Genomic DNA, 24,654 nt, shown 5'->3' with positions numbered 1-24,654 from the left:
ATCGCAATGATGTCAATTGAATGTGAAAAATTGTCAACTGAATCGCTTACTGATTTAGTTCGTTCATTCGTACAATGAGGTAATATTTCAACCTAAACTGGATAGCTTATGTGTCAAAGTGAGCGGTTCGAAAAAAGTTGCTACTTCCTTAGAGGAAAGTGAATCGTGTTGTTAATAACTTTAAAAAAATAGTGAAAACATGCAGAAAAGGAAAATTTTATTGGTGAAAGATGAGATGAGAATACTTTATTGGACTTTTTTGTAAAACAAAATACTGAAAATAAATACCGAAAATGAACATACTAAAGACGAGGCAGTAAGTACAGAGTGAATTAAAAAAATTTACTCTGTGCTCCTGTCAAATCAAACACCAATGGAGGTGCGTTCATAACTCGTTATTTTTACGAAAACACCTAAGCAAACATTTATTGAAAAATCTATAATTATTTATAATACTATTATTTTATAAGTACAAAACAGCTTAATGGTTAATAATTTGACGCTATACAGCGCAATTTTAAAATGTATTTTTAGTATTTTCTAAGTATAAAAACCGCTAACATCATATCATTTTAGGTTTCGAAACGCAACGCATATGGTTCGAGTAAGAGAGACACACTTATGCAACGACTGTAGAGCGTCATCTCTTTCTCACACCGCGGACCACAGACAAATTTGTTTCGTACATTCTTCATAAGCGATCCAAACGCCATTCAGTAAAAGGCACTTTATGGTACGAATTTGAGTGATTCAGTTTAGGTACCAAAACTGAACTGTATCGGAATCGCATCGTTTACTTAAAGTAGGCCCTCAGTTCTCCTTTCATACATCCCCTATATTTTTTTTATGAAAATAAGGGACGAGACGAGTAGGTCGTTCAGCTGATGTGTTGCTCGGGATGACTGAAATACCCAAAAATTCTGAACGGCACTACAACTGCGCTCGTCACCTTGAGACAAAAGATGTCAAGTCTCATTTGCCCAGTAATTTCGCTAGATACGGCGCCCTTCAGACCGATACACAGTAATGTTTACACATTACTGCTTCACGGCAGAAATAGGTGGTACCCATAATCTTGCCGGCTTCCTGTGCAAAGGAGCCTCCCACTGGTAACTGGTATGCAGCGTTTCTGTTCACATTCACTTCATATATTAATTTATGCAGAAAATCTAGTCTCATTCATCATATCATTATGACTATCTACACCTTCTATTAACTGTTTTATTTGGACTTTAATACGAGCTAAGTTCGTATGAAATCCAACAAGAAGTTTAATTCTGTAAATAAATAATCTTAGAAGCGTCTTACCTGTAATTGGTTCAAGATCATATCCGTCAGAAGCAATCACAGTGATGTTATGACCGTCCACGGACATTTCTATAGGACAGTTGAGGAACTCGGCGTTAATCACACGAAACCGATACCTGTAGCCCTGGGAATAAGAGCGATATTAAATTAGATGGCTTAAAGAAATACACTCAAAAATACATCTTATTTGTTTTGAAATCACATTTGTTTTATAAAAAATGAAATCGGTTAGAAGCAGTTTGTGTTTTTTCTTTCATCAGAAATGTAATTTTGAAGGATTTTTAATTGATACTAAGCAATGGTATATTTTGTATCAATATTACGTTATTGAAACGACGTATGCGGGCTACTTATCGTGTCAAGATAATCCTAATATCAATAAATCCGAGTATACCTGTTTAATATTGTTTAAAAATAGTTATTTTCGAAAATGTTCATAATACCTTTATACATAGGCTGCACTAAAAGTATCGGGAATGGAATATTTCCACTGTTCCTGTCACATTAAAATCTTTTTAGTTGAAAACTCCTTGGTTTTAAAAATCGAATACCATTTATTTATTTAAAAAAAGATTCTCGGTCTTGTCACAAGGTCTTGTCAAACTTGTTTAGTCGTTGAGAAAATGGAATTGACTCGAGAAAATTCTAGGGCGATGATTTATTATGACTTTCGAAGTTGCTTAACACAAAAACAGTGTGTTGACCGGATGATTTCTGCATTTGGTGATGAAGCCCCATCCAAAACCACAATTTATCGCTAGTTTGCTGAATTTCAACGTGGACGTGTCAAGCTCAGTGATGATCCCCGTCAAGGTCGTCCAAAAACTGCAGTCACCAAAGAAAACGTTGATGCTGTGCGTAAGCTGATTGAGGAAGATCGACATCTGACATACCGCGAAATTCAGGCAATTTTAGACATTGGCATGAGTCAAATACATTTAATCTTGCATGAACAATTCGGTGTAAAAAAGTTATTTTCCCGATGAATACCGCATTTGTTCTGTGAAGAGCAAAAAGCAGTTCGCGTTACTTGGAGCGTCAGAACTCTCGAAAGATTCCACGCAGGATCCTTAAATGCTGTATACAACATCGTATCGGGTGACGAATCCTGTATATACGGGTACTAAACTGAAACAAAAAACCACTCACGAGTTTGGGTGTTCGAAAATGAGTTAAAGCCAACAAAAATTGTTCGTTCACGGAGTGTTGCAAAAAAAATGGTGGCCACGTTTTTCTTCAAAACCGGCCATGTTGCGACTATTCCTCTTGAGGAACAAAGAACGGTTAATGCAGAATGGTAAGCTAGCATTTGTTTGCCACAGGTCATTTCTGAACCGTAAAGAGAACTGCAACCGCCGCATCATCATCCATTACGACAATGCGAGTTCTCACACCGCGCACAGAACAAAAGAGTTTTTAGAGCAAGAAAACATAGAATTATTATACCATCCGCCGTACAGCCCCGACCTAAGCCCTAATGATTTCTATACTTTCCCTAAATTAAAGAATTAATTGCGTGGTCAGAGATTTTCATCACCTGAAGAAGCTGTGGACGCCTACAAAACGGCCACTTTGGAGACCTCAACTTCCGAATGGAATGGTTGCTTCAATGATTGGTTCCATCGTATGGAAAAATTTGTCAAATCTCGCAGAGAATACTTCAAAAAGCAATAAATACTTTTTTAATTAGTAAGGTTGTGTCACTTCCTTGATTCCCGAAATTTTCAGTGCCGCCCTCGTAAGATTACAGTATGTGTAAATTTTTTTCTCTATGATATCTCTAAAGTTTTTTCATGGTTTACTTTCATCTAATTTAGACAAATTTGAAAACAAAATTTTTCACGGAACGCAAGAGGTCGCTTAATTTGTGTATTTAATCCCAGAAGTGAGGGTTATCATTTAAAAAAAAATAACAAATTATCATATAAATATGAAATATTTTTTTTACTAAACTATAAACATAAAAAAAAGTCTTAAAAACGTTTTTCAACAAAATGAATTGAAATAACACTTGTAAGTTGGAATTTTATTAAAAAAAAAACTTAGATACTAACTTAAAACTAATTTAGATATTTTTATTCAAACTAGGATTTAAAATCACTTATTGAACGTCAAAAACTACCACCCATTGAAAAATCTCTGAGAAGAACGGGCGCAAACAAAACAGTGGGGTTCTTCTTTTGTATTATAAAACTTCTTTACAATAAAATATATAATTGAAATAGCTACTCGCCCTATTCTCCATCTGTGGTATCATTTCATTTATGTTATTGTAACCTCTACCACACAAACGTCTTTTAATAATACATTTTACACCTCCCATCAAAATACTAACTCGACCTAACCAACACTTTATTCCTTGGAAGAAGCAAATCAAGCAGAAGAGCTATTGCAAATTACTTACTTGTTCAACATTAAATCTAGCTGCTCTCATATACTTCGGTTTGGCAGTCATAGTAGCATTGTCGAAAACCTTGAACCTTCCCACACCGTTGATAAGCAAAGTGGGTGGTTTATTGTCACCGGTCGAATGGTGATGATCGGTGAACATTCCTACAGACAGCTCGTGGATCCAATCCGTTACAATCATCACGTGCTCGGACCTGAAATATAAATTGAATTATTCCTTTTTATTTGTAATACGTGAAGACACCATGTCTATTTATTTCTACTAAGCTAACATAGCTTTCCATTCTAGAAGACCACGGGATTGGCTTGAAGTTTTAAGAGCAAAGGAGAAAGAAGGAGTGGTTGCGCAAACTTATAATCATAAAGCCATTTTATTCCGCACTAAAAAAACAATTAACATTGCAAACACCAAGAATGTTAAGCTATAAACTATAAAATGTCTCTTAAGGCCTCCTCCAACGATTTCCACTCTTATTTGTTTGGGCAACTCTTTTCCAGTTAAATCCTGCTGTAAATTTTATTTCATCTTTCCACCTTGTGTGCTTTCTTCCTCGTTCTCTTTTGCCATCTCTTGGGTACCATTCTGTAACTCTTTTGGTCCATTTCCCCACTGTATCTTGCATCATGTGCCCTGCAAAATTTTCCTCTCTTTTCCTCTCTGCCCTCTTTCGACTTCATAATTTCTTTTTTAACGTCCAGTATTTTTCCAACTCGTTGCGATCCTGAGCTTGATTTCTTTCGTTATTTGAGCTTCATTTTTACATTGATTGCGCAAACTAAATTCTTACTAAATCGTATAACAATAGTTCCTAATATGTTTTTAACGAAGTGATATCTTATTTAACCGTGTTACCAATAATAGCAGTCGTTAACTAACTTTACTCGTAAATGCTTTGCATGCTTTGAAAATATTTAAAATAAAGAAATGACTGATATTACGTTTGTGAGCTATTGTTGTATTAATGTGTAATCCCTGATTTAGTTTTTGTCACCGTCTTCATTACTGATGCTTTCTGGAATACAGGCCCAAGATGTATTAAGCGGGACGTACACAGCCCATTTGTTCATTCAGAAACGTATCCCTGAATAAAATTCAATTTTGTTTTTTTTTTAATGTGATTTCTTAATCACATCCTAAAAAAGATAAAAGCAAAATACGCTTGTACATTTTACTTTTTCCAAATGTCATAATAGCAAGTTATAAGCTGCATATAATATTACGATTTTACGCAACGTTACATTCCGCTTACACCTCACATTGTCTATTGTTTTTTTTTACAGAAGCAGAGGAATTTTTCGGAAAAAGGAACAAAATGTTTAAGTGTAGATTATATTCTAATCAAGAATATGCCCATGCCCAAACTCCCAAAATAACCAAAATTGTACTGAAATCGCCATCGGAAAACATACATATCACCCGGTCTCACGTTTGTTGAAATCCAAGATAGCATTACGATTCCTAAATACCTAATACACGAAAAATTATCAGTACGTAATACTCTTATTCGCCGATCCTTACTCAAATGAAGGAATTCGAAATCAATATTTCTGTCGCGCTTAAACGAACGAGACAAAAACCTATGCGATAAAGACAATTACAGCTCCGACTGAAAATAATTTTTGAAGTAAGACTTCTTTACGTACGCTTGACTTGGGGAGTAAGATGGTGAATGCGTGACGAGAGCGTTACGAAAAGTGTGATCGGGCGAGGCGACCGAAGTTGAGAGGGAGATATAAGTTAGTGAAGATAGAAAAAGAGAAAGTTCCGTTTCGTATTTAATGAATAATATCAATATAACATGTTTTAATTAAAATGTATAAATAATAATAAATTATGATATTTATTTTAAGTTAATTCGTTGAACAGTGAAACATTGCCGTAAATGTCAAAGAAGTTTTACTTTAACCGCGCGTAAATATTACACGCACACATACTTATTTTCATATTTTTTTTTTGAATAAAACCTACCTGTCATGATCATAGAGGTCACGATGAGGCTCCTGGGACTTCGGTTTCCTGATGATGAGAGCTCCTGCTGCTCCATCAGCCCGCTGCATCCCAGAGTGGGAGTGCCAAAAGTGAGTTCCCGCTTGTGTTGCGTTGAACTGGTACCTGTTAGGAAAGATGTTATCTAGATGTTTATCTACATCGATATCCAAACTTTCAAAATTAAAATCAGTATGAAAATTTGGTCCATTGCAGAATTCATTCTCATTTCAATCACGGGAAACTTTACCGAAATGAGAATCTGTATAACCCAAAATAAGGAAAATAGACATATCCAAAAAAAATTCTAAAGCATTTCAAGATTTTTTATAAGAAAATTAGGTACTAAACGAGCAGGACGTTCAGCTGATGGGAATTGATACGTCCTGCCAATAATAATGCAGTGCCGCTAAAGATTTTTGAATAACCCAAAAATTCTGAGCGGCACTACAACTGCGCTCGTCACTTTGAAATATAAGATCTCAAAGTAACGAGCTAAAGATAAGACAAGTCTCATTTGTCCAATAATATCACTAGCTACGGCGCCCTTCAGACGGAAATACAGTTATACTGACACATTACTGCTTCACGGCAGAAAAAGGGGCCGTTTTGGTACCCATAATCTAGCCGGCAACCGGTGCAAAGGAGCCTCCCACTAGTAGCTTATTGAAATTTTCATGGGACTCACTTTTCTCTTTAAATGATTCTAATAGTAATAACACGCGTTATTATTGACCTACTTTTGTCATGTATAGTAGGTATACGTAATATAATCTTAATATATATAAATTACGTGACACGTTGTTTGTCCGCGATGGACTCCTAAACTAATGAACGGATTTAAATGGGGATTACTTCATGGAGTGCAGTTTAGTCCAACTTGAGAGATGGGATAGTTTTAATTTCGATTTGAGGACCCATAATTATTTTTATTTTCAATATTTGTTTTGTATGGACATATTTTCTATGAGAAAATTTATTTACGCATGGTTTGATAGTTCTGCCGTAAAACAATTTAATTATAACAACAGGGAGCATATTTTACGAAATAATTCTTGATGTTATGATATGATAAATATTACTGATAATTCATAAAAACAGTATTTTATTTATTATGTACAGAACAACGTCTGTCGAGTCAACTAGTATATTTTTAAGTTTAAATTGGTTTGACTTGATTGAGACGAACTTCTTGGTTGGATCTAGGTATATTATATAATATAATATATGTTAAAAAGAAAAAGTAAAAAAATAATTATTTTATACAAGATATTAAATTTGGTGCTGAGTAAAATTTCAAATTATTTTAATAGTAATATATACCAACCTCAAATGACTAACTATAATCAAATATATGAGCATTACATAAACTTGTATTTTTATGAATAACTATATTCACTACAATATATATATATATATACTTTATACATACATAGTATAACGATAAGCCAAAATTTAGTATCTCTCTGTTTTCTATCGTTGTCTCTATTAGTGGGTGATATTGTGATTCTTGCCTGACATGTCAGTATTCTAATCAGCCTCTTACCTGAAAGTTGTTTCAGGTACTATGGGACACTGGGTAATGTAGGGTGTGCCATCCATATACGGCGTCCCTCGTTGGTGCTGCCCGTGCCAATGTACTGTTGTCCCTTCCGTCATCAGATCATTCTCAACATCCACGATTATCCGATCGTTCTGGCAAACCTAAATTGACAAACGTAAAATTCATTTAACTATAGTTTAGTTAACTTGAGATATGAATTGTGGAACTCGCAGATGATCAACCTGACCAAATGAAAATAATTCATGGCGAAGTAAACCATTGGAAACTTTTTTTATGACAATAAGGGAAGAGACGAGCAGGTCGTTCAGCTGATGGTAATTGATACGTCCTGCCCATTGCAATGCAGTGCTGCTCAAGATTCTTGAAAAACCCGAAAATTCTGAGCGACATAAGATCGAAAGATTTGCCCAGTAAGTTTACATGCATTCATTACACATTACTGCTTCACGGCAAAAATAGACGCCGTTGTGGTACTCATCTATCTATCAATCTAGCCGGCATCCTGTGCAAAGGAGCCAAGGATCCCACTGCTGATTGTCAGTGAACAGTGAACTTCCAAAAAAAGAAAACTCAGTTGTCGAATCAGGCTTTGTTGAAAGCACATCAACTTCAGCCAATTAAGCAGTGAACGCATTTTATATATGTGTTCACTGCGATTAGGACTTTTTAACCGACTTCTATAAATTTCAAGTCACCCTTACTTACTTCTGAGAGCGGTTAGTTTTTTTATTACAATGTTAGCACGGATGGCAATATTTATCTTTTATGGATTACAGTTTTATCGTCGTACGAATATAAAATAGTTTCATAATATCAACACAGGGCTCAGCACGAATCTTTAGCAGTGATATAATGGCCCCACTTAGAAAATATAATAAGAAAAACCCAATAAATTTTATTCCGACACATTACTACGAACAGTATGACGAATTAATGATTAATCATTAAATTGTGTGGTTTGTTAGATAAAAAGAACTTTATTATTACAAAAAGTTAATAACGTTAACACCCAAGAATGTCATTATTAAACGGATATGAGAAACTACTAACCAAAGTCTACAGATTAAACAAAAAATTATATTCTGATTGTTGGAGAACCAGGCATTCTCGCACTGTTAAAAATACTTTATTGTTATGAAATCAGATGTGTAAAATTCTAAGGAATATAAGGAAATAAAACCCGAATTTCATGTGTTTAAAAGTCGTAAATCCTACTACTCTGCTGCAGCTGAATATCGAAGTGATCGGACAGCCTGGGACTAGATTATGATCATTTTAAAGCAATAGCAATGACAGTACAATATTGTATATTTTATTAAAAAGAGCGCAAAAAAATGCTGAGAAAGTTTCTTGCTCCGCTTTTTCACTTCTTCTTCAGAGCCCAATTTGTTTCCAAAGCGGTAGTAGTATCTAATATATTAGAAATAACGTCAAATTAATTAGAGGAATCAATTTTGAGAAAATAGATGCCTTTTATGCCTTTAGAATGTTATACGTAAGCTTGATCTATATAACCCCACAAAGAGGCAAAATTATATACAAATTTTATATAGTTATAGATTATATATACTTTAAAAGCGTAATAGATGTACATACGTCACAACACCAATATTATAGTCCTCGCTGTACCAGAATGGGATGAAATATTGTCAAAGTAACAAAAAAATACAGTTCTCGAGGTGCAGTCTGCTCTTTCAACCGTTCCGTAATAATGACGTTCGAAACAATGTCAAATTTAGAAAATCTCAAAAATGCTCGAAACATGGTAAATATTTCGCTTTTAGGGTTATGTACCCTAAATTATGTTATGTATTAAAATCTTGATAGCTTTAAAAGAAGAATTTATTCTTTTACATATTACAAAGCAGTTACACAGTATTTTACTTGTGGCGGAAATTTATATTCGTTTCGTTGTTTTATAAATAGAAAGCTGAGTAAGCATAAGCTGGAGATCCAGTGACTATACACACTGTTTAGAAAACGTACCTCAAAAACTTAAACAAATAAGATGTTAGTCGACTACCTACTGTAACATTATTGTGAACTGTTAACCTATGAAGAATTTCTCCTAGCCAATGCAGTTTCGCTATGACCACAATCCTGTGTGTCCAAATATCGTCTAGTGAGTACTAGATACATTAGCATTAAGTAAATCCACGAGATAAGTAAAGACTTACCTCAATTGCAGGGCCAGGCATCTTTCTATTAATAACAGTTAACGCTCTGTTCATACCATCAGCAGGTATACAGTCAATTCTATCACAATCCGTCAAATTATATGGACAATCGAAACACGCTTTACTCATAGTCTGATACCATTCCAGATTAAAATGGTAATAACATATCATTGGTTCTTCACCTTCATAACATTCCCTTTTACAAGGATGTTCACCGCCAATCAATTCACCCGTCACTTCATCATACTTCACATGAGATCTCATTTCATTTTTCTTTATTATTTTTCTTATGTTCTCAAGATTGATATTTGGTTTCACTTTACGCTGTGCGGTATTATTTTTTCGTTTGACTTGATATATTATGTCATTATAAGAATCGCTAGATACTATTGGTAGCAAGACTTTTGATGCGCTTTCTGGCGGCTTTGGAGTTCCTTCGTCAATCACTTTAATGTCTTCTGTTGCGTAGTTTCCATTATTTATTCCATATTCTGTCTCTGTTGTGACTCCATCCACTATTATTTCTGTAGTATCTGTGGTAGCTTCTGTTACAACTCCTTTTGCATCTGAAACAAAATATAAATTGAACTAACTATATAATATATATATATATATAAAACAAAGTTAGTTACACCGCTTATAACTCCAATATTTGTTTCTAAATGACCCCATTTGAGGCAGACATTATCTAAAAACGAGGACATTCAAGGTATTTTTTTATTTATATACTTATACAGAACAGTAGAAGAATAACATACTTACTATACTTATTCCTGTGTATTATGTATGCTTATTCTAAAAAAAGTTTATAAATCAGTAATACGGACTTTGCTTTTGATATTGTATCGGATTGGATCATTGCAACCTCTTGAAGATGCAAAGCATAAATTTTTACAATTATACTTCATGGGCAACATGGAGGAATAACTTGATCGAGGTCGAGATCAATGCAGCAATGATAAAAGCAATTCTTCAAGATCTGCAGCAACTACTTCATGAACATTTTGCATGTCGAGTTAGCCCGCAAATCTTTCCTTTCCGATCCGTCTCGCATTCGCCCTGACCATTCAAATCTTAAGCCCAATCCTTGAAAGTTTGTGGTCTGAATCTAGAAATTAATTATAAGTGGCATGTGCACGGGATGGTAGACCATCTGCGTTATTTACTTTTGCGCATGATAATAAAACGGTAAATGTCGTCTATCACAAGGAGCTTCACTCAGAAGTGCAACCCAAGCACCAAAATACACAGCCAATAAAGAATCATTAAGGAAATTGATATTGAAATTAATTAAATCCAAAATCTGTTCATTTATTGCCTCTAAGGCGGAACAATGTGCGCCGGGTCAGCTAGTATTACAATAAAAAGGGCTTAAATTAACAATTAGAATCTTTTTCAGATTTATCAAAATTATAACAAGCTCTTTGGAGGTAGGTTATAGGTCTTTGCTTGTTAGGCAACGGGTTTCTGGTTTTATTCCCGCTGGGAATAGCAATTATATTCATTTGTTTTTATATATGCTTCAAGTATGTTAAGGAATTAGGTGTGGTTTACATATTTTGACCTCATTTTACTAATCTACCTATTTATAAAAGAAAATTTTAGTAGATTGGCGGTGCAAAATTGTTGTTATAGGTGATGGTGATCAAATATCTACAATTACTCATTCCATCGGACGTCCTATAAAAATCACCAATATAATAAACTATAAGACTCAATTTTCTTATTATTTACTGCAAAACTATAAATAATATTACAAATAGTAAATTTATCTCGTAAAAGTGTACAAACCTTTTTGGTTAAATAAAAAAAGAACAAATTTTTATGTCGGGGACGTTCTTTTTGGGGATGAATACATGATGATTTCGAATAATTTTTATCAATAATAAGATACATAGTTGTTTACTGTAATTGCCATCTTGATACTTTATAAAGGTTGCTGATTTTAGTTAGGATTATATTATATCTCCAAGATTACTTTATATAGCGAAAGCTGATAAAAATGTTTACGTTAGATTGCAATCTAGCCATTACAATCCAATTTCTTGAAATAATCTACGGAGAAGCTGAATAACAGATGGCAATCTGAAGAAATAAATCCATGTACTTTTCACTCAATAAAGGCGATACAGGTTTATATTAAACTCCGAGGTCTTTTAAAAGTAGAAATTGAATGGTTTAATAGCAAAAGGACTTATCCGAAACGGATTCAACAAAATAAACTTCAAGTAGAGGTAAATCCAGAAAGGTTTTATAAGCGATCACTTTGTACAATAAAGGAAACATTTCAGGCCGTGGCGAATCATTTCAATAATCCTGCAATTCAGTGTAGTTCGTCAAGCTGGATCTATTTATTATCAGTGGTTGTTTAAAGAGCTTATGGACTACAGTTATCAATGTATACATTGCTTGCATTTCTATGTATAATTACAAAAAAACACCAACCGACTTCAAAAAAGGAGTACTTAGGTTCTCGATTTGTGTACTCGCATGTTACCTGATTTCTTCTAGGCTTCGTGGGTAATACTATGTTTTATTTAACGACATTCGAAATTAGAAAATACATTGGTACGTGGCAGGCGAGCATCGAACCATATGTTTGTCCTCCTCTTCCATTAAAAAAACCAGGTGTGCCGTGGTGCGAGTTAACTGTTCAACTTTTTGCACCACCGATGATTCACATACACTAATTTTTCTACTACTTAACTACAATAATTATAATCATGATAATCCGTAAAACATAATACCTATTAAGTTTTAAAAGCACACGGTCTCAGCTCAAACTTGAATAACCATAACTTGAGTAAATTGTTTTAAAGTATCAAAGTGCCTTCGTCGAACTTTGCTAGAAGAATTGCAAATACCCGCATTTACTTATTATTGTCGATGCATTATATATTTACCCCTCTTAATTATATTATAATTATTAATAATTAGTATTCGTCTTGCTTGTTATATAAACCGATTGAATAGTTTTGATAAATATCTAAATAAATATTATGCTGACTTTGAATTTTGACCTTGACTGAGTAGCTTTGAATTTTTATAATCATCTGAGGTATATGATGTTAAATATTGAAATTGAAAAGTAGGAAAAATTTATCGTTTGCTAATACGTGCACATTGCTTGAGTAAGTGTGTATTATATTGTTTTAATTTATCAACGAAATTACTTTATTTTCCTCAAATTAGATGTGATTTAGTTTCAAAATAAAGGCTTCTATCAAATTTTTTTTAGTTATATTTTACAAATTCGTTAAAGTTAACCCATAAAATAGTATAACAAGAAAAAAAAATATTTTATAAAATATAATATTGAGATAGAAGACTTGAATGAATATTATATACTTAAAACGATTAAACATTCTTTCAAACTAATGCACTTACAAAAATTAAATCCCATCTGAAAATTCAATCGCCAAGATTTCAAAGCAATATTTATCTGAAATATTTTCTTAAATTTTGTCCAAGAAAGTTGGGCTAAGTTAAGCAAAATTTGTTCTAGACTTGCACCGTTTGTGGTCACACTCTCAACTGGGTCAAGAAGCTCACGTGTGTTCCTTGAGTTGGCTGCGTTTATATTTCAGATGCTAATATTTTGAGATTCAATTACAAATAAAAATACAATTATATTGTGAAATGAGGTAATTAATAATAAGAAATAAATTATAAAAGTATCGTCTAAGTCTACTAGATATTAAAACAATAACCATCTCCTGTTTATTTAATGTGTTAGTAGCTCGTTTGTATTACTGTACGTCTAAGAACAGGTAGTGTATATTATGTACCAACTTATGAAAATGCATTTTTTTTAAATTATGTAATGTAATATTATTAAAATTAATACCTACATATTTGTTAACGTCTCAGCAAAAAATAAAAAAATATTCTATTCGAAATGGCCACCTCTAGCTTTTATCTGTTTGGCCACGAATCTATGGACTTACGCACTGTTTCTGAGGGAAATTTCGCCACTGCTTGCTCAAAAGATTTTTCAAGACTCAATGTCGCCGTGTCGTTTAGAGCAGGCCATGTCCTCTAAAACTGACCATAATTTGAAGTCTAAAGGGTTGAGGTCTGGGTTGGATGAGGGCCAGTCTTCAACTCTTATAAAGTCCGGAACGTTGCTTTCAAGCCAGGCTTGGGTAGTTCGTGCCTTGTCAACAGGTGCAGAGTCTTGCTGGAAAGTCCTCGGTATATTTTTAAAAAGTGTATTGCTGAGAGGTTTCACAACATGATCCAAGATATTGATTCACTTTGACTGAAGTTTTCACTCTTTTTTCACAAAAATATAGTTTTGTGACTCCTTGATAATGCATGACATGCCCCACCAAACCATCCTTGACGCAGGATGATGACCACGTTGTACCTTTCCGACAACTTGAGCAGCTTCTTTAGAACTGTGAGCGTACACTTTATCATTTTGCTTATTGTGTTCTTCAATCGTGAAAATTTTTTCATCGGTAAAGAGGATATTTCTGTGACTTTCACCTGCGTATCGCGACAGAAGGCATTTTGATCGATCCACTCTCTTTAATTATAAAGATTGATTTAGGGCATATCCTGTATATCGGCGATAATCACCGAGCTTCAGGTCTTGTTTTATAATACGCGACAGAGTCCTAGCGGGCATCTTTATCTCTCGCGATAAGAGTTTTTGCTTCCTAATGGGGTTTCGACGAATTGTGGCTATAACAGCATTAACAGCCTCTGTTCTTCTAACAACATACGTACATAGTACGACACACAAACATACAGCTGATACCAAGCTTTTGAAGTGTCTGGATCTGATCTGATCCACGGCTCCATACCCACTTTGTGCAAAGCGATCACTGCAATCTTACTCTCTTTAACACCCCATTCCATATTGTAATTTGAAAATGAACACGAAATATGTGAAATGGCGCAAAATCAAAATAAGTTTTTAAAATAATATACGTGTTCCAATTTCAAAATAATTAAAAAGTTTAAAAAAAGAAAAGTTTTTATGTAACAGTATTTATGGCCAGACTAGTTATAATGTATATACATATATAAAATATAATATTGCACCTACGTACTGGATTATAAAAATGTATATTACAACGCACTGTAGCTAGTGCCGAGTTTAGAATGATTTGTTACTTGTAACATAGGAATAAAATCAAAATCAATGTTAATATTATCTTCATTTCTACAGTATATTTATTAATAAGTTTGTGAAACACTGATTGATTTCGTCGTTTCATACAAAAATTAACTAATTGTTAATTGAAGCAATATCTCTTGTACATAAACTTTTACATTCGTTAAAAATAAGAACAGAGATCAGAATTTAAAATGTTGCGAGAATCGAATTCATAACAGTCAAAACAACTGGAACTATACCGTAAACATATTGAGAAATATTCGGCAATCGGCTCAATGTTATTCAACAGTTCACACTTTGTTGCTTAAAAATCACAAATCAATTATATTATCTATGATGTATTTAGTGATCTTAATATTAACAAGTAATAAAACGAATTAGTTCTGTAATCTGCGCTACATTAATGAGTCGGTGACCATAAATCATCCTCATCATCACTCACTGGACAAAGGCCTCCCCCAAAGATTTCCACGACGTTCGGTCCTGCGGTGTTCTTATCCAACGTATTCCGGGGATCGTGGCCAAATCGTCGGTCCATCTTGTGGGGGGCCTACCAGCACTGCGTCTTCGGACTTTACTCTTTGAGGACTTTACTGCTCCAAGGGCCATGTGTCCGTCGCACTATGTGCCCTGCCCACTGCCACTTCAGGTTCGCAATCAATTGGACTATGTCATGTATTGACGATGAACATGAATAAAGGAAAGAAAACAAAAAATTCAAATCTCTAATTTAAAAAGTTTTAGTTTGTATAAAAAACAAAAGAAGAACCGATTCTATGTTTTTGTCCATTAAAGTAAGAAACCACTCTTGATTATATTTACTTGCCCCCTTATTCATTATTGCTAATTCTCACTCTGTCTTCTTCTATTGATCTAAGTCAGAATGAGAAAAAACACTCTTTAGCGGCTGTTTAAAGTTAGCGGACCATTATGAATAAGGGGGTAAATGTTTAACATACTATTAATAAAAACAGGAATGCGATAAGAATACGTGTCTCAACACAATCACCTGATAATACGTCGGGGAAAAACCGAGTTAAGATGAATTCAAAAAACACATAGGGGAACTCTCCAAAACAGGTTCTCATTTCCTTATAACAATGTGTTAAACGTAACTTTTTATTTACTGGGTAGAAACTGAATGGCGGTTAAGTCCCACGACGAGGTTACTCATTAGCTAGTCGTGCAAATATTTTAAATATGCGATGCTTCGAAGTTGAAATATACAGAATTTGCTTTGTACTTACATATAAAAACAGCAAAACTAAACAGCAATATAAATCTCGCCATTGTTTGATACATGAACTATCTGTAACAAAAATAAATTTATTATTTTAAACACGGTTCACAGACCTGTAACTAATATTTGGAGGTAGTAAATACATAGATTTATTATGAGAAAAATATTAAATTTATTTAACCATTTCACTAGATTATTCGAAGTGATGTAGGATCTGCGTTCATTAAAATTATTGTTCAAATATATGTACGTCTTCAGTACCTATCTTAATATAAACTAAAGAGTGAAATTAGGAATGTAAAAACATTTTTAAATTGCATCTCCAATCTACCGACACTCATTTCCTGTTTTTTTTTGTGAAATTTTAAGTGATTAGTCAATTTCCTTAAACATTATTGTACATACGTAACTAGATACACATTGAAATATATTTTTATATCAAAATAATGAATTGTAAAATGACTTTTTGTGACTATGAATCATACTGGATTTCAGACTCACAATATACTAGCGTAAAGTAAAGACAAACAAAGCTTGCGAGACAGAAGAACATCTCTAACGGGGATACAGCAAAAAAGAAAATGTAATCGAGTCTATTGTTACTGTTACCGATTTTGATTGCCAAGTTGTAAACAGTCAGCCACGCTTGGTATTAGCCCGTTAGTATGTTGAATATTAAACCATTAGCTAACGCACACATTGTCAAATATAATAAGTAATACGCTAGTAGTCCACAGAATAGGGATTCAAATTCATATATTTGTATTCAAAATAATAAAGAGATAAATTGCTTAGTGTAAGACAAAAACTAACATCCGTTCCAAAAGGCATGCCTGAGACCTGAGAAGAACGGGCACAACAAACTCAAGGGGGTTGTTTTTTTTTCATGTATAAATATTTGTCTGTATATCTTTTTATATACAACGCACCGCATGACAGTTTGTAGCAAATTTACCTATGTGTCTATGTACATACTCGTACATAGGCATAACTAAAAATCTTTATTAAAAAATTATAAAAAATAAATATTACGTTGTTTGGCCAACGAATAATCTCGCCACAGACCAACAAATGATTACACCGTACGGTAATAAAAATTTACGAACTTTCAGTATCGAACATACGTGTGATGGAGGTGATGGCTGGTCAATGCGTCATGCACGGTAAACGGGCGCTACTTATGGTGGCGGGGTGGTCCGATCCTGAACTGTGCTTCGTTGTAGTTGTTAGTAATAAAGTACTAAATTTAAAATATACAAATATTTCGTGAAAAGGATTAAAATTACTACAAATGAGAACCAGAATTTCAATAATAAATACGACCGTTGGTACATGATGTCATACATCGAATTATACCATCTCGTCTTCACTTATGTTCATCTGGTACCCACCGTACAATAACAAAAAAGTATTGACGTATTACAATCTTTATATATATAATTCTTGTGTGCGTGTGTATGTCACTGAACTCCTCCTAGACGGCTGGACCGATTTTATTGAAACTTTCTGTGTGTCTTCGGGTGGATTCGAGAATGGTTTAGATTCACAATTGAACTACCTCCTGAACGGCTGGACCGATTTTGATGAGATTTTTGTGTGTTCCAGTGAATTTGAGATTGATGTGTGTCTTCGGGTGGATTCAAGAATGGTTTACATTCACAATTGAACTACCTCCAAAACGGCTAGACCGATTTTGACGATATTTTTGTGTGTTCCAGTGTATTTGAGATTGGTTTAGATTCTCAATTCCGTCCATATAGTGTATTTTAGTGGACTCCTCCTAACGGCTGGACCGATTTTTCATATTTAAGACGTGTGTCCGAAATTTCCGACAGGACAACGTCTGTTGGGTCCAATAGTCAATTTATATAGCTGTTATATATAATATATACACCAGCTGTTTTAGAGCCAAATGGTAGTACCCGCCGCGATGCTGCTGCGGAAATGCTGCCAGTATTCTTGGTACGCTTCCACGTAATGATAGTTTTAATTTTATGTAGTCATAGTATTGTAAATATAGTCAAAAGAATTCTTGTTGGATATAATTTGTGAGCCAAATTGTAACACCTATACATATTTATATATAATATGTATTTCAGGCAATTTGGTGGACCTAATTACCGGCTGCAGTTTTCCCAAACCGATACAACTTAGGGACTTCAACTTTAAAGCATACTTTAAGGCCGGTAACACATATTATATTGCGAGTGTACATGGGCGGTTGCGTCATTAGGTGAGCCTCTCACCCATTTCCCAATATTGTATATAAAAAATATAATATTCGCATTGAGCATGTATAACTTATCACTGTACGTCATTCATCATTTACCATTATCGTCCATAAATTATGCAGATTTCATAATAAGTTCGTAAGTCGCGTGACGGAGATGATACAAGCGGGTGTTTCCGTTCCGTTGAATGACCTCCGTGATCATTCTGTTTTAAATATTTATATTAATATTGAATTATTAATTCATTATTCTATGATTCATAGATAGAGCTTTGCGCGTTGCACTATTTATAGTTATTCTGCATTTAATATTCATTATTTTGAGAAATTGATGTAGTAGTAATTAAAAAGAATTAGGCCTAAATCCCTTTAGCTACAAGAATTAACATGTTGTGTTTAGTACTTAATATTTTTTTATGAAAATAAGTGATATGACAGGCAAGACGTTCAGCTGATGGTAATTGATACGACCTGCCCTTAACAATGCAGTGCCGCTCAGAATTCTTGAAAGACCCGAAAATTCTGAGCGGCACTACAACCGCACTTTCCACCTTGAGAAATAAGGTGTTAGGTCTCATTTGCCCAGTAATTTCACTAGCTACGGCGCCCTTTAGACCGAAACACATCAATGTTTACACATTACTGCTTCACGGCACAAATAGGCGCCGTTGTGGTACCCTTAATCTAGCCGGTATCCTGTGCTATAAGCCTCCACCTTATTATCAAAAAATTTATTAATTTTATAATAAAAATCATACCGATGAATTGAGAACCTCCTCCTTATTTGAAGTCGTTTAAAAAGATTTATAAAAAAGGAAAACTGAAAGTACTTAGAAAGTCAAAAACTTATACAGAAACTAACAAGTGATCAGTTTTATTATAAATTTTCAAAACAGCATCCATTCGAGTCAATACATCGCTGCATTCGATGGAACCACCAAGAAGAACACCGGCAAAAATACGACGACTCGCTATCATGGTGAACAAGGATCCTACTGCAAGATCGTTTCTCTCCCGACTCTGCAGTAACTGTGTTTCAATCCTCTAAAACAATTGTCACGTAACCTTTATTTATTTAATTAATTAAATTGCGTTACATGCGACTTAGTAACTAAATAAAATTGTAGTAGGTGCTAAATAATTATCACATGATAGGTGCATGTGATAATGAGTAAGGCATAGCAATGAACGAGAGAGGGGCGGACATTCACATATTTATTTCATCTAAGTATTCATTAATAGAATAGTAACTTTTTCCAAAAATAAATTTTTCAGAGAGCTTATGAATTTTTTAATATTGGTTTCGGCTTTTAAATGTTCTGGTAACTTATTAAAAATTTTAACTGCCCTGTGCTGCCCCGGGGCGTAAAAAGAATAGGGTAGTCCCAGGTCCAAGGGTGTCGTAAGAGGCGACTACGGGCTTTTTGAAAGTGGGAGAGTCACGCTGCTGTCTTATGACGTCAGCACAATCGGGCCAGACTCGCCCGGGCTACTTACCACACTCGCACAGAATACGGGCGTGAAGTAGCGGCCTAGTGCCGCTATGTTTCGCATAGGTTAGTGTCGAGGACCGGAGGCCATTAGTAGTCTTGGGTGATTTCAACGGGCACAATGCCGAATGGCTTGGATCACGTACCACAGACTACGCAGGGCGATCTGTGCATAATTTTGCATTGGCGTATGGTCTGTCCCAATTGGTTGAGTCGCCGACGCGGCTTCCGGATGTGGATAGCCACATGCCGTCCTTAGTAGATCTTCTGCTGACTACACATCCCGATGGTTACCAGGTCTCTGTCGACGCCCCTCTCGGAACGTCCGACCATTGCCTGGTCAGGAGTGTAGTGCCTATCCGACGCCAACGTGGCAGACCACCAGCGAACCGCCGCGTTTGGCACTACAAGTCAGCAGATTGGGATAGGATGCGTTCCTTTTTTGCATCCTACCCTTGGGGCAGGGTTTGTTTCCCGTTTCGAATGATCCTAGTGCCTGCGCCGTTGCAGTAGCCGATGTGATACTGCAGGGCATGGATATTTTTATACCAAGCTCTGTAGTACCGATCGGTGGCAGATCACAGCCCTGGTTCGATGCGTCAGTTAAAGCAACATCTGACTGCAAAAAACAGGCGTATCGAACTTGGGTTGCGGCGCTGGGCTCAAAGGATCCGAACTGCAAAGTTCTGAAGAGGAAATATAACCGTGCCTCCAGATTTTTTAAGCGGCAAATCGCCCGTGCGAAATCGAAGCACGTCGTCGAAATTGGCGAGCAGCTTTCCAGTTACCCGACCGGAACACGTAAGTTCTGGTCGTTGTCGAAAGCTGCTCTTGGTAACTTCAAGCACCCGTCCATGCCGCCGTTGCACATGAGGAATGACACCCTGGCCCATACGGCAAAAGAGAAAGCCGATCTCCTGTGCACTCTTTTTGCCTCCAACTCGACTCTTGACGACAACGGAAAAACACCGCCGACCATCCCGCGGTGTCAGAGCTCCATGCCTGAAGTACAGTTCCGACAGAAAACTGTTAGGCGAGCTCTGTTTTCATTGGACGTCAGGAAGTCGAGCGGGCCGGATGGCATTTCTCCAATCGTGCTTAGAAAGTGTGCCCCTGAGTTGACGCCGGTGCTAACGCGTTTATTCCGGCACTCTTATTCAAAAGGCGTAGTCCCTGATTCATGGAAGTCAGCCCTTGTCCATCCGATCCCAAAAAAAGGAGACAGTTCGGATCCGGCAAACTACAGGCCTATTGCTATTACCTCCCTACTCTCCAAAATCATGGAGAGCATAATTAACCGCCAGCTCTTGGTATACCTTGAGGGTCACCAGTTGATCAACGATCGGCAGTACGGCTTTCGCCATGGTCGGTCGACTGGCGATCTTCTGGTATACCTAACACATAGATGGGCGGCGGCTATTGAAAGCAATGGGGAAGGCCTGGCAGTTGGTCTGGATATAGCGAAGGCCTTTGATCGTGTATGGCACAAGGCGCTCCTCGCAAAACTTCCATCATTTCTTCCCGAGAGCTTATGCAAGTGGACCTCCAGCTTCCTCACTGGGCGCAGCATACAGGTCGTTGCCGACGGTTATTGCTCGAATCCCAAACCCGTGAACGCTGGAGTGCCCCAAGGCTGTGTGCTATCGCCCACGCTGTTTCTTCTGCATATCAATGATATGTTGGACACCGCCAACATGCATTGCTATGCAGACGACAGCACTGGTGATGCCGTATACACGGGCCATGCAGGTCTCTCTCGGGAAAACGTCGACCATTGCCGGGAGAAACTTGTGTCTTCTATCGAGTCCTCTCTCGAGAAGGTCGCGGAATGGAGTAAATTGAACCTTGTCCAATTTAACCCCCAGAAGACTCAAGTTTGCGCGTTTACCACTAAAAAAACCCCATTTGTTGTATCACCGCTCTTCCGCTCTTCGACAACACTTCCCTTAAAGCCTCGCCTAGTATCGGAATACTGGGTCTCGAAATCTCGAGCGATTGCCAATTTCGTGGCCATCTGGAGGGCAAAGCCAAATTGGCTTCGAAGAAGCTGGGCGTCATCAATACAGCACGGCAATACTTCAAGCCGGCCGACATTCTAGCGCTCTACAAAGCGCAGATCCGGCCTAAAATGGAGTATTGTTGTCATCTCTGGTCTGGTGCACCCCAGTATCAGCTCATTCCATTTGACCGCGTGCAACGCAGAGCAGCTCGAATTGTCGGGGACCCAGTACTCTGTGAACGGCTGGATCACTTGGCGTTGCGTAGAGACGTCGTTTCATTGTGTGTCTTCTACCGCATTTATCTCGGGGAGTGTTCCGAAGAGCTGAATTTCACCTTCGCACGACACGCCACAAGTTACGATATCATCCCCACCATCTGGACGTGTGGCGGTCCGGCAACGCTCTTGTGATTCCTCTGGTGTTGCAGGAGAGTGTGGGCGGCGGTGATCACTTAACACCAGGTGACCCGTACGCTCGTTTGTCCTCCTATTCCATAAAAAAAAAAAAAAAACTGACATTGGGTAGGAACCGGAACTGTGTAATGTTTTATTTATAACGAGGTGTGTTGTGCCGAGGCACGTCTATGACTTTAGTGTATAGATTTGGGTGTTTTGACCTGTCCTTCCGAAGAACTACATCTTCGGAGATCTTGTTTCGATCTTGGTCTTTTGGTTTCGGGATTTGTTATGACAGTAAATCACACATTCGTCACCCATAAGTATTTCGAACCAATGAAGACGGCTTTTGGGCCTTGGTCTAATTAAAATCTATCCACCTGGCACGAAGCTTCCTGACTGCTAAATCTTCATGGAGAATAACGCACTTGACTCGTACAAATGCCGAATGACAATTGACGGGAGACAATGGAGCTGCTGTGGTACAAAGAAGTAAAATATCGATATTATCCGTGCCAATATTGAAACAAATCTAAAATAGCAGCGATACAGGACGGTCTGACAGCGAAATAGGGATGGCAGATAGGTGATGTTACATATGCGAGTGAGAGCGAATCATTAGTGGCCGCTATTTTAGATTCGTTTCTTTATTGGCACGGTTTATACCTTACATTATTTATACGTCTAGATGAGTCTCTTGCTGTTAGACAACCGCTAAAAACAGGCCAGGAATATTTGTTTAGTTTGCGTGACAAGCTACCTCTTACACTCGCGATTTGTATGACAATTTGTATGAGCGCATTGTTCAAAATAGAGGTTAGTTCTAAACTCAATTTTTTTCGACGTTTTCACAGCTGTTAATTTCTATCTAGACGTATAAATGATTTAAGGGTTACACACGTCACTCTATATCCGGATACAGTAATATTATTCATCGTTATGTGATCTATATCGATTTATTGTCATTGAATTTAATGAAATCATGTATAAATTATGTAAATATTTCAATTTGAATATTGTAATAACGGTGCTGTAGTTATTATGCTAGTCGTGATGAGTTATTTAATTGTAATGTTCTTTAATTAGTTGTAATTTAATACACTTAAGACATCTAGTGACCTGAAGTAGGTGGGATTATATAATAAAAGGTTCATTTTTAACTGATTGTGAATACTTTAATGAGAATTAGTGATACATGAATTCTTATTTTTTTCAAATTCATTTGTGTTTGGTGATGCTATCTAACTGTGGAATGCTTTATCGTTTTATAAAGGAAATTTTAAAAGGAAATAAATTAATGAAGGAACGTTGGAATTCGAAAAATAACCATCAAATTGACCATGTAGGATAAATTTCGCATCGGTGGTAGTTTCATGTCGATACAATCAGTGGTTTAGGCGTGAAAGAGCCTCAAACAAAGACCATTTTCATTATATATAGGTATATAGAAGAGCTCATTCAAAAACTTACTTAAAAAAAACTATTTTGTGGAACATGAAATTTTGTGAAAATGGAATGGAATGGAAAATATAAATATATATTTTATCATATTATTTTTGTAGTTGTTAAGTCCTAATTCTTAGGTCTTTTGTGCATACGTTCGTATATCTAACTGTATAATGTAAGTTTTGTAAATATATGTCGGTGTTTATGTATGTTACTTATTTTATTTCCTCGTCAACTTAACACAAAACCTTTAGTTTACGTGGAAGAGATCGCTGATTAGCGATACGGCCGCTAACTTGTGCTGCCATAGCTCTGTACAAACTGTAACAATATTTTTAGTGAGATAAAGAATTTTCATTGAAATTTAACTTTAATGGTATTTACCTTCCCTTAATAGAACCACTAATTACAACATGCGTGGTCATGAGCTATTTTTTTATAAATTAACCAATATTCAGTAAACGACTTCAAATATCAACAAAAATATTTTTATATATGCAGAATAGGCCTGTGTTCTGCAACGCAATCTGTGTCAATGACACCTTTGTTTTCTTATCGGCTTGTAGGTATTTTAGTATGCGTTTAAAATGACGAAATTTAAACTTATTTAAATCTTTAAGATAGTTACTAACAATTTTAAAAGAAATACCTTTTCATGCAAATCATATACCTTTAAAAGAGCAATTCTTATATCTTTACATATATATTTATTTTGTGCGCCTGTTGTAACTGAACTCCTCCTAAACGGCTTGAACGATTTTAAAAGAAACTTTCTGTCTGTCTTCAGGTGGATTCGAGAAAGGTTTAGATTCACAATTAAAGTACCTCCTAAACGGCTGGACTGATTTTAATTATTTTTTGTGTGAATTTGAGATTGGTTTAGATTCTCAATTTCGTCCATATAATATAATTATATAGCTAGCACTAGATTTAATAAAATCGTACTTGCGTAATAGGATTCAAAGAGTAGACATTAATGGACAAAGATCAACTGGCTCTATCATATCGATGGGTGTACCGCAGGGCTCAATCTTGGGTCCTTTTTTGTTCCTGGTTTACGTCAATGATTTACCATACCTCATTCAAAATAAACATGATATTGTACTGTTTGCGGACGATACATCTTTGTTATTTAAAATAAAAGTCCAGCAAAAAAATTTCTGTCAGGTTGACGATGACATTAAAGTAGTAAATTGGTTCAATGTTAATAACTTACTTTTAAACGAAAGGAAAACAAAATGTGTAAGGTTTACACTTCCAAATATAAAGCACCAACCAAC

General features: G+C 35.9%; 1 protein-coding gene across 4 annotated transcripts in view; it reads right to left on the bottom strand.

Annotated features, from left to right (window-relative positions):
- LOC126968132 (uncharacterized) overlaps positions 1-24,654 on the bottom strand; it is a 122,125-nt gene that overhangs the window by 5,160 nt on the left and 92,311 nt on the right. For 3 of the 4 annotated variants that reach the window (XM_050813000.1, XM_050812998.1, XM_050812999.1), the window contains exons 2-7: positions 15,821-15,882; positions 9,446-10,011; positions 7,251-7,408; positions 5,687-5,830; positions 3,713-3,911; positions 1,309-1,432 (exon numbers count right to left, since the gene is read on the bottom strand). In XM_050813000.1, coding sequence (XP_050668957.1) covers positions 1,309-1,432; positions 3,713-3,911; positions 5,687-5,830; positions 7,251-7,408; positions 9,446-10,011; positions 15,821-15,875 — 1,246 coding nt within the window. In that variant the 5' untranslated portion in view covers positions 15,876-15,882. Of the gene's footprint in view, positions 1-1,308; positions 1,433-3,712; positions 3,912-5,686; positions 5,831-7,250; positions 7,409-9,445; positions 10,012-15,820; positions 15,883-15,994; positions 16,014-24,654 lie in introns of those variants that run through there. The other variant, XM_050813003.1, reaches the window with a different exon arrangement.

Source organism: Leptidea sinapis, chromosome 14 (assembly GCF_905404315.1).
Source record: "Leptidea sinapis chromosome 14, ilLepSina1.1, whole genome shotgun sequence".
In the NCBI taxonomy this organism is placed as follows: domain Eukaryota; kingdom Metazoa; phylum Arthropoda; class Insecta; order Lepidoptera; family Pieridae; genus Leptidea; species Leptidea sinapis.
The sequence above is the reverse complement of the archived record's forward strand: the minus strand, read 5'-3'. Positions and strand labels throughout refer to the sequence as shown.